Consider the following 15,382-nt stretch of genomic DNA (forward strand, 5'->3'; position numbering starts at 1 on the left):
GTGATGAAAATGAACAAAATAAGAGCCATTAGCATCCACACAAATGACTCTCACAATATTTCATGAAAGCAGCCAGATTTAAAAAAAAAAATTCCTTAAGATTTCCTGTTGTGGCTCAGTGGAAATAAATGTGACTAGCACTGGTGAGGACATAGGTTTGATATCAGACTTTGCTCAGTGGGTTAAGGATCTGGCATTGCCGTGAACCGTAATGTAGGCTGCTGATGGGCTCAGACCTGGTGTTGCTGTGACTGTGGCACAGGCTAGCAGCTCAGCTCTGATTCGACCCCTGGCCTGGGAACCTCCACACCTCGGGTGGGCACCCACCCCACCCCCGAGAAAAAAATAAATTTAAAAAAAATTAAAAATTAAAAAATAAAATCCGGAGTTCCCGTTGTGGCGCAGTGGTTAACGAATCCGACTAGGAACCATGAAGTTGCAGGTTCGATCCCTGCCCTTGCTCAGTGGGTTAAGAATCCAGTGTTGCCGTGAGCTGTGGTGTAGGTTGCAGACGAGGCTCGGATCCCCCGTTACTGTGGCTCTGGCGTAGGCCGGTGGCTACAGCTCTGATTTGACCCCTAGCCTGGGAACCTCCATATGCCGTGGGAGCGGCTCAAGAAAAGGCAAAAAGACAAAAAAAAAAAAAAAAAGCCCACACAGTATGAGTCCATTTACATAAAATTCTTAAGTAGGCAAAACTAAACTATTACTCAAGAACACATACATGAATCACACAAATATAAAAAAAAACAAGGAAACGGTCATCATCAAGGAGGTTCCCGCAGAGGTGCAGCGAGGAATACAACTAGTGGCTACATGGATGTTTGCTTTATATTCACTCAACTGTACAAATTATAATATCCTCTCCCATATATATGAAATTTAATCTTATGTCTAAGTAAACTTTTAAAAAATCCTACCCATTCTTCAAAAACCCCACCTTAAAGGCCACTTCCTCAGAGGCCCCACTTGTACCCCTCCCCTCCCCCACTCGTGGCCTGGGAATCCCTCTGCAGAGCAAACCAGCCCAGGCACCTCAGAGGTTTCACAACAGGCAGCCCACCCTGAGGAAAAGGAGACTCTATTTTAACAGGTGCTGGAGTGATAAACGCTCCAGCATTCTGAGACACTTCCCTGGTTTCTAAGAAGCTTTGTGCCTATAGTATTTGGCCCTGGGGCTAGTTTGGATACATTCCTACCCAGCAGAAAATGATCTTATTTTGAAATCTTGGCTGGGTTCACACTAGAGTACAATCCAAAACAGTGACCTTCTAGCACCAAGTAAGGAAAAAATTTCAACCTAGCTTTTTCACCAGGGGAATTGAGTTCCATTTGTGTTCTATGAATGTGTGCCTCACGCTACACCTCCTGTTCTCCATAGCAGTTCCAGGTGACAATGGCACCACTTCAACCCGTGGGCATGCATTTCATCTGGCAGCACCCCACCAGGGGTGCACTTCTTTACTTTCATTGTTACTGCTCCCCTTGTTTACCTCCCACCCTTCTGGCCAGGCCACCTCCTTTGGTGCTTCCCCACCTCGCCAGCCTTTACATGTGGGCACCCAAAACCCTAGGACCCCTTCTCACCCCACATGCTCTTTTAGGAGAGTCCATTTGCTACAAAGAACCCCCAGGTCCCCAAGCCTTCCCCCAGCTCCAGACCCAGCCTTAACTTTATGTGTCCAGGGCCAAAGTTACACACTTCCCCTCCAAACTAGCCCCTTTTCCATTCTCCCCAGGTCCAGACGGGCTGCTTACCCCACCTGCCATCCCAAAACCTCAGTCATCTAAGACCCCTCCCTTCCCCTCTTCACTGACTAAACACCAAACCTGTGGTCCCAAGAGGTGAAGGCCACTCCTGTTCCTCTCACCTCCCAGCTGCACATCACGCCAGGCCACACACAGCCACACACATCCCCCACCCAACCTTTCCAATCCAACCACCGCACAAGAACCAAACTGATCTTTTTCAAAGAGAATCTGATAACGCCACACCCTTGTTTAATTTCTCTTTAGTAGCTGCTTTCAATAAAATCCCTCACCACCACCCTCCCACCCCCGCAGCCCTGAGCTCAAGCCTGACCTGACCTGCCTTTCCTGATCTACAGAGGACACCACCTCTCATCAGGTTGCCCCTGTGCCCAAGTCCCTCCCCATAGCCCCCACCAGCTCTCATGGCCATTTCTAATAATGTCCACCCCTCCTCTCACTATCCTAGGTCCATCAGGAAACATTTCTGAAAACCCAGGCAGGGACTAAATCTTCCTGCCCCCTTTCCCGGGAGACCGTCTGGCTGGAGCACTTCTCTCACTCTACCAAAAAGGCAAGCAAATCCACCAGATTACCAAGTAAAGACGGCAGAAAGAAAGCCTTTCATTCCCAACATGAACTGATTTGCTAAGATTTAGGTGCACATCTAAACAAGGCCAGCACCAGTTTACTTTTCTTTCTTTTTTCTTTTTACAGTCACACCTGAGGCATATGGAAGTTCCCAGGCTAGGCTGAATCAGAGCTTGCAGCTTCAGCCTACACCACAGTTACAGAAAAACTGGATCTGAGCTACATCTGCAACCTATGCCATAGCGTGCAGCAACACTGGATCCTCAACCCACTGAGCGAGGCCAGGGATTGAACCTGCAACCTCAGATACTAGTCATGTTTTTAACCTGCTGAACCACAATGAGAACTCCAGGCCAGTACCAATTTAATTGCAGCCAAACAACGCAGACAAATTAGATTGAAACTTTAACCCACTTCACCCATTTAACATGACAGCTGTGATTTCTTCCTGCAGATCCTCTCAACCCCTCTCGCAAGCTCTGGCCTCCATTTCTCTCACATGAAAGGAGCTAAGAGTCCTCTCTGAGGCTGGGCAGACTAAGTCCTTCCCTGATCCCCCATGAGGAGGCACAGACCTCACCAGACCAGCTCTGTAGATATGAGCCACCAGGCCCAAAGAGAATCAATCAGCTGCGTATGTGTTTAGCTCACATAATTAATAAAGGTTTCAAAATCAAAATATTCTAGAGTCATTAGGCTGTCCTTCCAGAATAATAATGGTTAGTTGGGGCTGCCGCTTAGTGAAGAATTTACATGGGTTTTTCCACCTAATTTACTACCTGCCCAGGCCTTGTAGGTATCAGACTCCAACAGCAAAACATGCTCCCAGCATGTTCCACAAAATCACCATCATATGGGAAAGATAGTGCTGTTCCTATTATTATCACCAGATGCGTCTCCCCCCAAAGTCAGGGAAGCCCCCAATACTCCCCCCGATAGAATAGCCCTCCATCGACTCCCCGAATGAATTCAAGCTGCAGATCCAGGAAAGCTACAAATCCAACCTTGGCTCCTGCCACTTGATAGTCTCACTCTCACAACCAGTACAGCAATTCTCTGAAGCTGTGAGATTTTACCTCCTCTCACATTAAGATGCCTGCCTTAACCCCTTAACCAATTCCTCCAACCTACAGCTAATCCTGTAACAGGTAGCATGGCTGCAGTCCTGAAACCCCATTATTGGATTTGTCAAGCATACAAATGACCTATGAAAAGGGCCTGGCACAACCAGGAAGTGAGCACAAGGATAGGACCTACTTCATCAATGCCTTCCTCCTCATGAAAGGTTCGAGACAAGAAGAGGCAGGTCATAGTGTCTTCCTTCTTGGTGAAAAGGATAAAATCCTTCCCAATGCGCATTGAGCCCCTGAAAGGGAAGCAGAAATGGGTTATTTCTCCCAGGGATTCAAAAACTCATCTGGAAAGGGAGCAAATCCACCCTCTGAACGTGGTAAAACTGACCTAAAGGCCTCCCTAGGTCCCACAACCCTTGCTCCCTCTCCTCCCCTCCTCCTCCTGCTCTTCCATTGGCCTCAGTCTTTGCTTACCACACTCTTGACCACATGTACCCACTATTCAGGGCTCTCTCACCACCGAGCACCAGCCCCAGGTTAGTCTCACCCCAGCCTGCTGGTTCATCCCAGGACATGAGGAATAACAATCTAGCAACACCTTCAACACGTCACCTTCCATCTTGAGCACACCCAGTCCTCATCCTGTCCTTCCTTCACTGACACAAACTCCCCTTGCATCCACCCAGGAAACGGCAGCACCATCAAGGGTATGGCCCACTGCCTATGCTCACCAGTCCTCAAAGAAACAGGATGACCCCAAGCCTCAGCCAAACACTGGGCTAAGCAGACAAAATACCACTCCTGGTTACAGTTCCAAGAAGCCTACGCCTGGTCATACACTGTAATCACAGCCATCGTGTGGCTCAGAGCTGTTCTGCCATCTCAACTCAGCATGCCACAGGTCCCTGCTTTAAGATGCAACTGGTTTCTGAGAAATGTGTGTTGAAGTTGACTTCTACAAGGCAAAAGTCTGAGTGGAATCACTGCTCCTTCCTCTGTTTGGCCACATTAACCCTTCCAAGAAGCAGGCAAGAACAGGCCCTTCCAGGTAACATAGGATTGAGCAACAGCATGAAGCACCAATGGGAGGAGCAACCCTTGAACAAGGGGCTGTTGAGTTCCCATCTTCAGAGCAGCTTCTGGCTTTATGGCCATTACCTCATTAGTCCTCCTAACACCCCAGGAGGTGATGGCAGCAGGAAGCAGTATTACTGTCTTCTATGCACAAATGCAAACCAGGCCAGCATGCCAAGCACACAAATGCATGCCATGGACCACTTCCCCAAATGCTCAGGAAAACTCCAGGACACTGTCCAGAGGTCCTGGAGGGTGCCAAGTTCCAATTCTCCTCCTCCAGTTCCTGAGGTGCTGGCCATGCCCGACAACCCCACAGTCCTCCTCCTGTCTCCCAGAAACTCTCTGGTGGCAGAAGGAGGCACATTAGTTTGCCTTCTGTCAAAGTTTGCTCTTGCTCTAATTTGGCAAAACCTCTCATTTTGTGCCTCTTCTGTCTTTGATCCTGACCTTGGGGGTAAATAACAACTCCAAAATGCCACCTCACTGGCTTCTCTGTGGCTAGGCCTTTTCTTACCACAAATCACTTCCTCCTAAAACTTTCAATTTCTTAGTTTCCAAATGAATACACTCTGAACAATAGATGGCTCCATCTCAATGGGTCCTTCACAAAAGTGGTTCTATTAAAATACACTGATGACAACACTCTCAACTTCTATACGCTCTCCTTCCTGGACTCCTAAGCACTTTCAGAATCACATTCCACTCGCTCCTGAAACTTGCTCAGTAAGGAATTATTTCAGAGATTAGAAGCTCATTTTCTACAGTAGGAAAACAGATATTCAGAGAAGTGGAATGACTGGTCTGAGGCCACAAAGCTGATAAAACCAGGAAGGAGGAGGCTGGCCTACAATCCAGAAGGGAAGTCAGGGTTTCTTACATCACACTGACTCTAGGAGACCTCAGCTGTTGGAAACCTATATCTCTCACATCAGAATCACCTGCGGAATATAAAGGTAGAAAAAAAGATTCTTACACCCTATCCTAGACCCACCAAATCAGGCCTGGAATTTGCCATGGAAGGATCAAAGGAGAAATAAAATAAGAAGTCAGAAACCAGGCCAGGACTCACACCAATGATAGAATTCTTTTTTTTTTTCTTTTTGCCTTTTCTAGGACCACTCCCGTAGCATATGTAGGTTCCCAAGCTAGGGGTCTAATCGGAGCTGTAGCCACTGGCCTACACCAGAGTCACAGCAACGCGGGATCCAAGCCACGTCTGCGATCTACACCACAGCCCACGGCAACGCCAGATCCTTAACCCACTAAGCAAGGCCAGGGATCGAACCTGCAACCTCATGGTTCCTAGTCAGATTCGTTAACCACTGCGCCACTACGGGAACTCCAGCATTTAATTCTTAACCTACTTGCTATTTGCTATAATCCCAATTTACAAAGGAGGAAGTTGAGGCCCAGAAAAGTACTTAAAGTGGCTGATGTCAGATTTGAACTTTAGTTTGTCTGACTGAAATGAGACAGACAGCACTTCCAGCCTTGCAGTCAGAAAGACCAGGTTCGTATCTCAGATCCACACTTGGGCATTTTCACACCTGTGGACAAGTCACTTCACCCCTGTAAACTTCAATTTGAAGATAAGAACCACAGCACCCACACCTCACACAACTACAGTGAGGCTTAAACTAAATCATCCAAGTAAGGTTTTTAGCACAGTGCCTGTAACATGAGTAAGTGCCTGTTACAGAGAGAGAAGTGAGAGGTCCCGGACCAGGTCCCTGATGTCTTGGGGCAGGCTGGCGTTCCTCCCCACTTGCCCAAAGCCTGCTGCATGGAAGAGACAGCTGATGCTGCTGAGAGACCAAATGCCATCCTCTCTCAAACAAAACAACACGTTTCCAGGGCAAGACTGGAAATGTGACTCAGAATTCCACTTGTACAAACTCCAACCCCACTAAATCTTATTCCATCCAAAGGTATGTACAGCTGGAAGTGACCATGTCAGAAATAGAAACCTTTCTCTTGGGGCTTCACTCAAAACCAGAACAACACATTCCAAACACCAAACAAGTAGGAACCAAGGGCTGAGAAAGATGTCCCAAGGGATTTAAAGACTTTAGGTAGGTTCCTGCTATGGGACCTAGCAGGATATGTAAGTAGAGACCACCTCCTCCGATGGGGGAGGTGGGCAGGGGGTGTCCAGGTCTCTCACTCAACCTGGATCCCCAGTGCCTGGCACAAAGCATGACAAGCAGGCACTCAGGGAACACTGCTGCGCCATGGAGCAACCCCCTCACCATCTCAGATGCATCCCAAGCCCACAAAACAACCACTTGCATCCTCAACCACAGGGTAAAAATAAGAATTTTCAACAGGAGTAGAGGTGCCGTTCCAGAGCACTGTGCCAAGAGAAACCTACAGCTTCTCCAACCTCAAAGAAGTTGTACATTCATACTCTTCAATCTGTGATGTAAACTAGGCTAGACATCGGTTGGTAAGTCCCCAGACCACCACTCCTGCCTGCCTTTCCTTCTGTGCCAGAATTACAGTGACAGAGGAATGAGGAGGAGGAAAGTTGTCACTGGACAGAAGCAGGAGAGCACAGCATCACTTGATTTTGAATCCTGCGGCAGGCTTCTAGTGCACTCACGATTTTAACCCATTCCCGTATTGCCCAATCTGGGTGGACTCAGGTGTTCGCTTGGCTGACTTCCCAAACTGGATCACGCTGGCAGCATCACCTGAAGTGACAGGCACAAGAGAAAGTGAAAAGTTTGCTTTTCTTTCCAGGTTCTCAAAACCAAAGGTCTGAGCCCCATTAAATCCACGCAGGGCTGTGTCTACTAAAAATCTGTGTCCAAGGAAATTCACAGCCATGAGAATCCTCTGACTGGCCTTCAGAACCGCCACCACTACGTTCTTATTCTGTTATCAGAACATGGTAATAAGGATGTGGAGGCCACTGCAGTTCCAGCTCCAGGACCTTATGCAAGCTGATAAATACAGTATCAAGAGACAGGTAAGGAGTTCCCGTGGTGGCTCAATATCTGATGCAGGTTCAATTCCTGGCCTCGCTCAGCAGGTTGAGGATCTGGCATTGCCACGAGCTGTGGTGCAGGTCGCAGTTATGGCTTGGATCCTACGTTGCTGTGGCTGTGGTGTAGGCTGGCAGCTGTAGCTCCTTCAAGCCCTAGCCTGGGAACTTCCATATGCCACAGGTGCGGCCCTAAAAAGACCAAAAAAAAAAAAAAAGAGAGAGAGAGACAGGTAATCTGACGGACTTTCAGATCCTATCTCCCATGTTAGGAGAAGACCTGGCAAATCCATTAGTGCAAGAGACTTCTCTCTCCCTTCTAGTCACAAGCATGAGGCAACACAAAGAAAGACAAGTTAACACAGCAAGCATTTTGTAAAAAACGGTTTACATCCTCCCCAAAAGAAGCAATCAGCCCATCACTTACTTGGATCCATTCCTGCTCCATCATCCAAAAAACAAAGCATAAATCCTCCTCGAAGGTCCTCTCGCCTTTCTGTAAAAGAGGAACTATCATTACTGGGCAGTTACCCACCAGAGGGCAGCAACTTGGGTATGATCGGAAGGTGAATCAATATGAAGCTTGGTCCAGAAAGGCCTTCTCCTTCTATCAGTCCCAGCTAGTGTGAGTAAAACATCAGGGCCCTTGAGGGTGGTCATTTCCATCGAAGGTGTTCCAATGCATTCTAGTTCATGACAAAGCCTGAGACAATCTATAAGGAAGGCAGAGAAGCCTAGTCCAGCATCTAGCCATAGCCAGGACCACTGAACCTTATCAACACTGCTCAAATTCAACAGGGCACCTCGTTTGTGGGTTAAGTGTGAAGTGGCCTTCAGACAAAAGTAATCAAGCCAGGCAAGCTTATGGACATGGGGTTGGGGGGCAGCTGCTACCTAGAAGGTGAATTACTAAGTCTGTATGTGACTATCCCCAGGCCCACTATAGCTTCCAGGCCATCAGCAGTCCTCTTCACACCCCCTCCTTACTATGGGTCCTTAGTACAGCTCCTTATCCCAAGAGTGAGACGGCACAGAGTGTAGCACACAGTATAGCAAAAGCTGTCTGCTTTCCAACTGGACCTGCTTGAGTGGAAGGAGAAACAGTCCTTGGACACTAAGATCCAGAGCAGCTGTGGCAGGGCTTCCTGGTCGACAAGAAGGAAACAAGAGAGTAAGGCTGCCATTCCAGAGACTAAAGGAACCTCTTCTTCTTTCAGCAGCTGTCTTCTACAGTAGCAAGTGGTTACTCAGAGTAGTCTGGGTCCAAGCTTATCACAAACACCGGAGGAGAGATTTCCAAATAGGGAAGGGGGCCATATGAGCTTCCAAGGTGACTTTTGACCCCGATGACAAGGACTAAGTGGACAGAGGAGGAACAGCACAGGCCCTGGAATCAGGAGAGCAATTCTACAAGAGGCAGAAGGTCAGTTTAAGGTGCCAAAGGGACAAGTCCAAGGCTGCTGCGGAGTCTAGTTTCTGATTGAGGACTTTTTTGTTTCCCCCAAGCTACAGTTCACCACCTTTATATAACTACCTAAACTGAGGAATTTCAGTTTAAAACGCTCTCTGTCCTCCCCTCAGGCTACAGATTCAAGTAAGTTACAATGGCCTTCTGTTAAATGGACTAGTTAATGTAATTTAAAATGCTATTTCAGAAGTACTACAAGACATAGAAATTTTCAAGTATCACTTATTGTTCAAGAAGCTGAATTTTGCTGAAACATTAATAACAAGTGCTTCTTGAAAGTTTGAGGACAAGGACCTTCCTCTAAGTACTATTGGTAGATAAGAAAACTTTTCCTTGTGGCAGGGCCTTTTATCAGAATCTGGAAAATTCAAGTGAGATCTAGTAAGCAGAGGCAAGTGCAAAAAAGGTGCAAAAAGTTTCCGAAATTTCCTTCTGGAGGAAGCAACGTCATATGGAGTTTCAAATTGATTTAAGAACAGAGTTTGGTAAAGGAAGTCTTCTAAATCTAGCAAAGAGCCATTTGCTGTACACTTTAGTCATAAAAATGTACATGAAGACTGTTTGGGGATCAAAAATTGGCTCAAGCCAAATGCATCAGAAAGGCCTCCCAAGGATTACTGGCATTTCTTAAACACTACCTTAGGAAGTTACTTACAGGCCCTGGTGTTTGTTAGAACCAGATTCACAGGCTTTTTAACACACAATCATCACTTAATGGTGGGTCTGAGATCCCTTTCTTGCTCAAAGACTCCATTTCAAAGCTTTTTCACACAGTTTACACAGGTAAGAGATGCACCTATGGATCCTCCTGGCTACAGACATTACTGCCTATAAGCAGCTAGTAGTATCCAGGTTCACGATCAATGTGCGGCACCACACCAAGGCCAAGACAGACTAGCAGACACAGCAGAAATTTTGTTAACTTTCTTCAGCTTTGTAAACAGGCAGAATGGCATCTTCACTGGGCTACAATGTTTATCCCAAGCACTCATTTATTCAATATGCCTGGATCTGTGATGAAGATAGGAGCCATGAACAATGCAGATGTGACCACTGCCTTCATGGAGCTTACAGTCTAGTCAATGCCACTCTCTGTAGCAGATCTGGTAAGCAGGAGGGTGTAAGCAGGAGGCTGAGAAGCGTGTCAGCTAGAGCAAAAGCAGTGTGCAGAAGAATCATCTTAGGAGCTTGTTAAAATACAGATTCTGGGCTCTACCCTGGAGAGCCTAACAGTCTTGGTCTGAGGTGGTACTTGAGAATTTGCATTCCTAGCAAGCTCCCAGGTGATGCCAACACGGTCCACCAGTGGACCACTCTTTGAGGAGGAGAGCTAGAGCCAATAAGAACTAGAAAGCTTCCCTGCTCAAAGCCATCTCCCCAGACATTCCACCAGTTAGAGACAAATTCTAACACCTTCCATTCACTTTAATCAGTCAATTGAGTGATATGTGAAACATCCAATAAAGAATTTTTATGAAGATGGGGGTAGTTCTGGACAGAGGGGAATCTAAACAGCTGGAGTTTGTCTGCTACCCACCCTCCTCCAACATACATTAGAAGCAAGACAGGGAGGGCAAAGCCAAACTGCCTTCTTTGCAGTTGTGCGGACCCTGGTAGCAGTTATATACCATTATGGTACCAGTGTGGAAGGCTGCACATATAAGCTTCCCACAACATGACCGAGTCTGTCTTCTCCAAATTAGCCTGACATTCCTCCTCCACTCCCACTGGAGAAAAGGAAAAAAGAAGTTGGAGAAAAGATGTGAAATGGAACTATAAAAGTCAGAGGTGATAAAATGATGTCCTTAGCAGAGGCTGTATAGGATGACACCCAACTTCATCATATTTTGCAATCTGTTTGAGCAGTATTCATCTCATTTACATTTGCTCCAACTAATTTTCCCTTTACTAACCACTGACCTGGCAACATAAAAGGGATCTTTTATGTTGAGGAATGGCAGTCTCTATCCAAGGAATTCCAGAAAGTCAATAAAACACAGTCTACTTCAGACAGGCACATTACGGCTCTATCTAACAGGAATGCTTTGGGTAAGGGAGTCTGGTTCCTTTCTCACCCTTCTTTAAATTAAAATATGAGTTCAAACTACGCCTGATGTTTAGGGAGATTTCCTAGTTCATATCAATCTGGCTTCAGAATGAAAAACAGGAAAATACTCTCCCCTATATATTAACAACAAAAACTTTATAGTATACTACTAATTCTATTATTCTACTTGTATAATGAGATTACTTTCATTCCTACTGTTTAATGTGTTAACAAGGCACTGAGGTAGGAAAGTGTGAAGTTAGGTACACCTCAGTCAGGATTTCCAATCTCAAGGTACTTGGAATAAACCAAGTCTTTCCCACCATGCTATAGTACTCAGTGCTTCCATTACACCATTTAATCCTTAACTACCTTGACAGTTCCCTCAAGATCCAGTTATTGTTCTCTAATCATCTGTAAAGTATTAACTGTTTCTCCAATTAGCAACTAAGTCCTCTAATGAGAATTTAGCAAAGACTCCGTCACATCCTTTTTGGACTCCACCCAAAGCACAATAGCAGTAACAGTGAGCACAGAATAAACACACACTGGGCCTTTCTCTTTTAAACTAAAATCCAACTGTTTGTTCTGCTGCATTCTAAGTGTAAATCACTAAATTTCCTTGCTGAATTCACCCACTAAGGGTGGTAAAAAAAAAAAAAAGCAGAGACGATCTCTTTTGAAAAGCTTCTTCCAAATAAACTTGGCTCTGCTGCTTTGCCCCTTCAACACCACTTGGAGCAGAGGCCCATTCTCTGCCATCTGTGCAATGATAAAACAGCCGCCTTTTCTTTCAGAGGTAGCTGTTACTACTACTCACTAAAGCACACTGGTATGTAAGACACATATCATGGCTTGGGAATGATGCCTTCATCTGTCCTGAGGGTTTAGTAACCCTCTTCTAACATTCTTCTGCTATGCTCCCTTTTCCTACTTTCTTCTAAAAATAAATTAGTCTCATTTTCACCACTTTGGCAGAGCCTTCTGAACAGAAGGCTTTCAGAATTTAAGCAGTATAGTTGACTTTTAGCTGTTGTATTTTCTTTGCTCCAAAGTATATCAGCCTAAGAAACCCATATCTGGGGAGATTCTTTATAATTATATGACATTGGAGATTCTAAGAATTAATTATTATATGCATATTCCCATTTAACAAACCAGTCCGTGAAGAAGAGGGGTTATATGATAACTGTATACTCCCATAAAGACACTCAAGTTTTGGAGTTCCCGTCGTGGCACAGTGGTTAACGAATCCGACTAGGAACCATGAGGTTGTGGGTTTGGTCCCTGCCCTTGCTCAGTGGGTTAACGATCCGGCATTGTCGTGAGCTGTGGTGTAGGTTGCAGACGCAGCGCGGATCCCATTTTGCTGTGGCTCTGGCGTAGGCTGGTGGCTACAGCTCTGATTAGACCCCTAGCCTGGGAACCTCCATGTGCCGCGGGAGTGGCCCAAGAAATGGCAAAAAAGACAAAAAAAAAAAGACACTCAAGTTTTCACAAAAGCTAGACAATCCTAGCCAAACTGGGTTTAAAAGCTGTCTTCTTCTATTTCACTTTCACGTTTTTAGCATTCAAATGACCAAAATGTGCTGGTACAAACACTGAACAGTCAAAAAGCAAGCTATTTATAAAAAGGGAGGGGCAACGATAATGACCAAGATTTCTTCCACTGTTGTAGCCACTCCAGGGAAAAAAAAAAAAGAGGCTCTTACTGCCAAAGAGCAGAGCCAGTTTCACATAAGCAAAAGAGTAGATTCTGTCAGTATCTTTAAATTCTAATCAAAGCAGCCTTCCTTCCTACCTACCTGACTCCTAGGCCTGAGAACATCTCCTCTGCAAACCTCAGTGCCACCTGAGTTACCAAACAGTATTCTACAACTGATACCAACAACTCTCTAAGTTGGGACTGGTCCCCACCAAGGTTGCAGAGGGAGAAGACCGCCTTCAGCAAGATCTCTCTTTGGCTGCATGGACCACAAACCTGGTCACGTGCTCTCCCAATTTGGAAAAATCAGCAGTATTTGGTCATTTCACTCCCCATTACCCTACTCCATCATCCCCATGAATCTCTTAGTACCTTTATTTAAATAGATCTACAAATCTGGGCACCCTGTGTTAGTTTCTCTACACCAATATTCTTTTTTTTTTTGTCACAGGAAACTCCTACTCAGTATTCCTGATCTCTATTACATGCCTCACCAAGGCTGCCTTGTTTCTGCCTAAGACCTGGAGTATCAAGCTGTCTACCTAGGCTCTAGAAACAAGTCATTTCCCACTCATTTCTTTTTAGGCACAGCAATAAAAGCTTTCAAGAACTGGGCGTTAGAAGAAAGAACTGATGTCTATCTTACCTGCATAAATATCTATTCTGGTGGCATCAGCATCTCTGAAAAGTTGAAAGAAAAAAAAAAAAAAACAAGATTCAAATAAGAATATGAAATACAAACCATCAAGATGCACACAGTATTTTGAGTGGGATACATACTATTTTGAATCTATTTTCAGGAAGTCATAAATTCTACATACATTAAAGACATACTTTTACACTTGGTAACACAATTTTCCTTATATGTCTGTGAAACACTTCTAAAGCTCCAAATTATTTAAAATAATCACATGACACATACGACTTGGACTTTTTTTTTTTTTAAGTAAAAACTTCATAGTGAAAACATCAGGAGAATAAATAAGAACATTTCTTTTACACAGTAAGAAATGACTCAAATCACTCATTTGGTTCCAATTATAAAAAAATGTTCTGGAGTTCCTGTTGTGGCTCAGCAGGTTAAGAACCCAACTAAAAACCCAACTAGTATCCATGAGGATGCAAGTTCAACCCCTGTCCTCGCTCAGTGGGTTAAGGATCTAACATTGTCACAGCTGCCATGTAGGTCACAGATGCAGCTCGGACCTTACTGCTGTGGCTTTGGCTGTGGCCTACAGTTGTAGCTCCTTCAACCCCTAGCCTGGTAACTTCGATATGCTGCAGGTACAGCCCTAAAAAGACAAAAAAAAAAAAAATTCTAATAACTTTTCCATTTTTCCTTCACACCAAGATTTGAGAAAAAAGGAAAACAATAATCTGCCACAAAGCCTAAGAAAAATCAGGTCTCGTGGTATACATATTACAGTCAGCAAAACTGATTCACAAGCCCATAATCTTATCCTTCGTAAATTTGACAAGAAGTTGGGGCACTCCACTAGGCTCCAATCATCAGCTAAAGTGAAAGTTTAGTCATCAACAAAGTCTTCCACAAAAAGGCTTGAAAGTAATCTAGACCAATTATGCCAACTGTAGGCAAGGAAAATGAGGCACCATGTTTCATCAGTTTTAATACAAAAAAAGTCCACTCAAATCCAAACAGCTCTATAGGTACCTACTCCCAAAGACGTAAAAACACTTCCAAAAATGAGAGAGATTGGGAAAATGAATGCATGAGCAGGAACATACAATCCTAGGCAATCTCCAGTTCACCGTATGATACACAAAAAAAGCAGTCTGCCCAAACATACTACAGTCTCACTAAACTAACAGGTGGCAAATTCACAGTTCCATTAAGCTACATTTTCAAATTAAATATAAAAATTTATGAGTCAGAGTTCCTGTCGTGGCTCAGTGATTAATGAATCTGACTAGGAACCGTGACGTTGCGGGTTCGATCCCTGCCCTTGCTCAGTGAGTTGGGGATCCAGGGTTGTTGTGAGCTGTGGTGTAGGTTGCAGACGCGGCTCAGACCCAGTGTTGCTGTGGCTCTGGTGTAGGCTGGCAGCAGCAGCTCCAATTCGACCCCTAGCCTGGGAACCTCCATATGCTGCGGGAGCGGTCCTAGAAAAAGCAAAAAGACAAAAAAAAAAAAAAAATAAAAATTTATGAGTCAAACAGGACTGAAACAACTGAAAATATTGAAAATGTGAGTTTTCTGGTTAAACAACTTGTTAACTAGCACACTTCCATGAGCAGTCCAGTGAATAACAATAAAAGTAGTTAACAATATAGGTTTATAGCACAGACATTGGTAGACATGAGTATCAGGAACCTTATTAACTGTCAATCTGTTTAGAAAGTACTTATGTCAACTCTTATCCTCTTCTTCATTAGTCATCAACACTTATCAATAAATGCCATGTCTGAATTTTATGCTTGCATTCAGAAATAAAACTGGGGCAGTATTTTCTTGATATAATTACAAACAGAATCTTGATTTGAACTTTGCTTATTTATATTTGAACCAAACCAAACTTCTTTCTAGTCTTGCACAATAAAATTTATAGTCTTCTATCACTAAGAACCCACCTCTGTGTTGTACTGTACAGCCCAGGGAACTATATCCAATCTCTTGGAATAGAAGATGATGGAAAATAATATAAGAAAAAGAATGTGTGGAGTTCCC

At 44.6% G+C, this 15,382-nt stretch overlaps 1 protein-coding gene across 8 annotated transcripts in view; it reads right to left on the reverse strand.

Moving 5' to 3' along the window:
• The window catches only part of MORC2 (MORC family CW-type zinc finger 2), a 43,944-nt gene that overhangs the window by 17,660 nt on the left and 10,902 nt on the right, over positions 1-15,382 (reverse strand). For all 8 annotated transcript variants that reach the window (XM_047762078.1, XM_047762077.1, XM_047762075.1 and 5 more), the window contains exons 3-6: positions 13,343-13,377; positions 7,904-7,972; positions 7,093-7,183; positions 3,598-3,706 (exon numbers count right to left, since the gene is read on the reverse strand). In XM_047762078.1, coding sequence (XP_047618034.1) covers positions 3,598-3,706; positions 7,093-7,183; positions 7,904-7,972; positions 13,343-13,377 — 304 coding nt within the window. The remainder of the gene's footprint in view (positions 1-3,597; positions 3,707-7,092; positions 7,184-7,903; positions 7,973-13,342; positions 13,378-15,382) is intronic.

This window comes from Phacochoerus africanus, chromosome 15 (assembly GCF_016906955.1).
Source record: "Phacochoerus africanus isolate WHEZ1 chromosome 15, ROS_Pafr_v1, whole genome shotgun sequence".
Taxonomy (NCBI): Eukaryota; Metazoa; Chordata; class Mammalia; order Artiodactyla; family Suidae; genus Phacochoerus; species Phacochoerus africanus.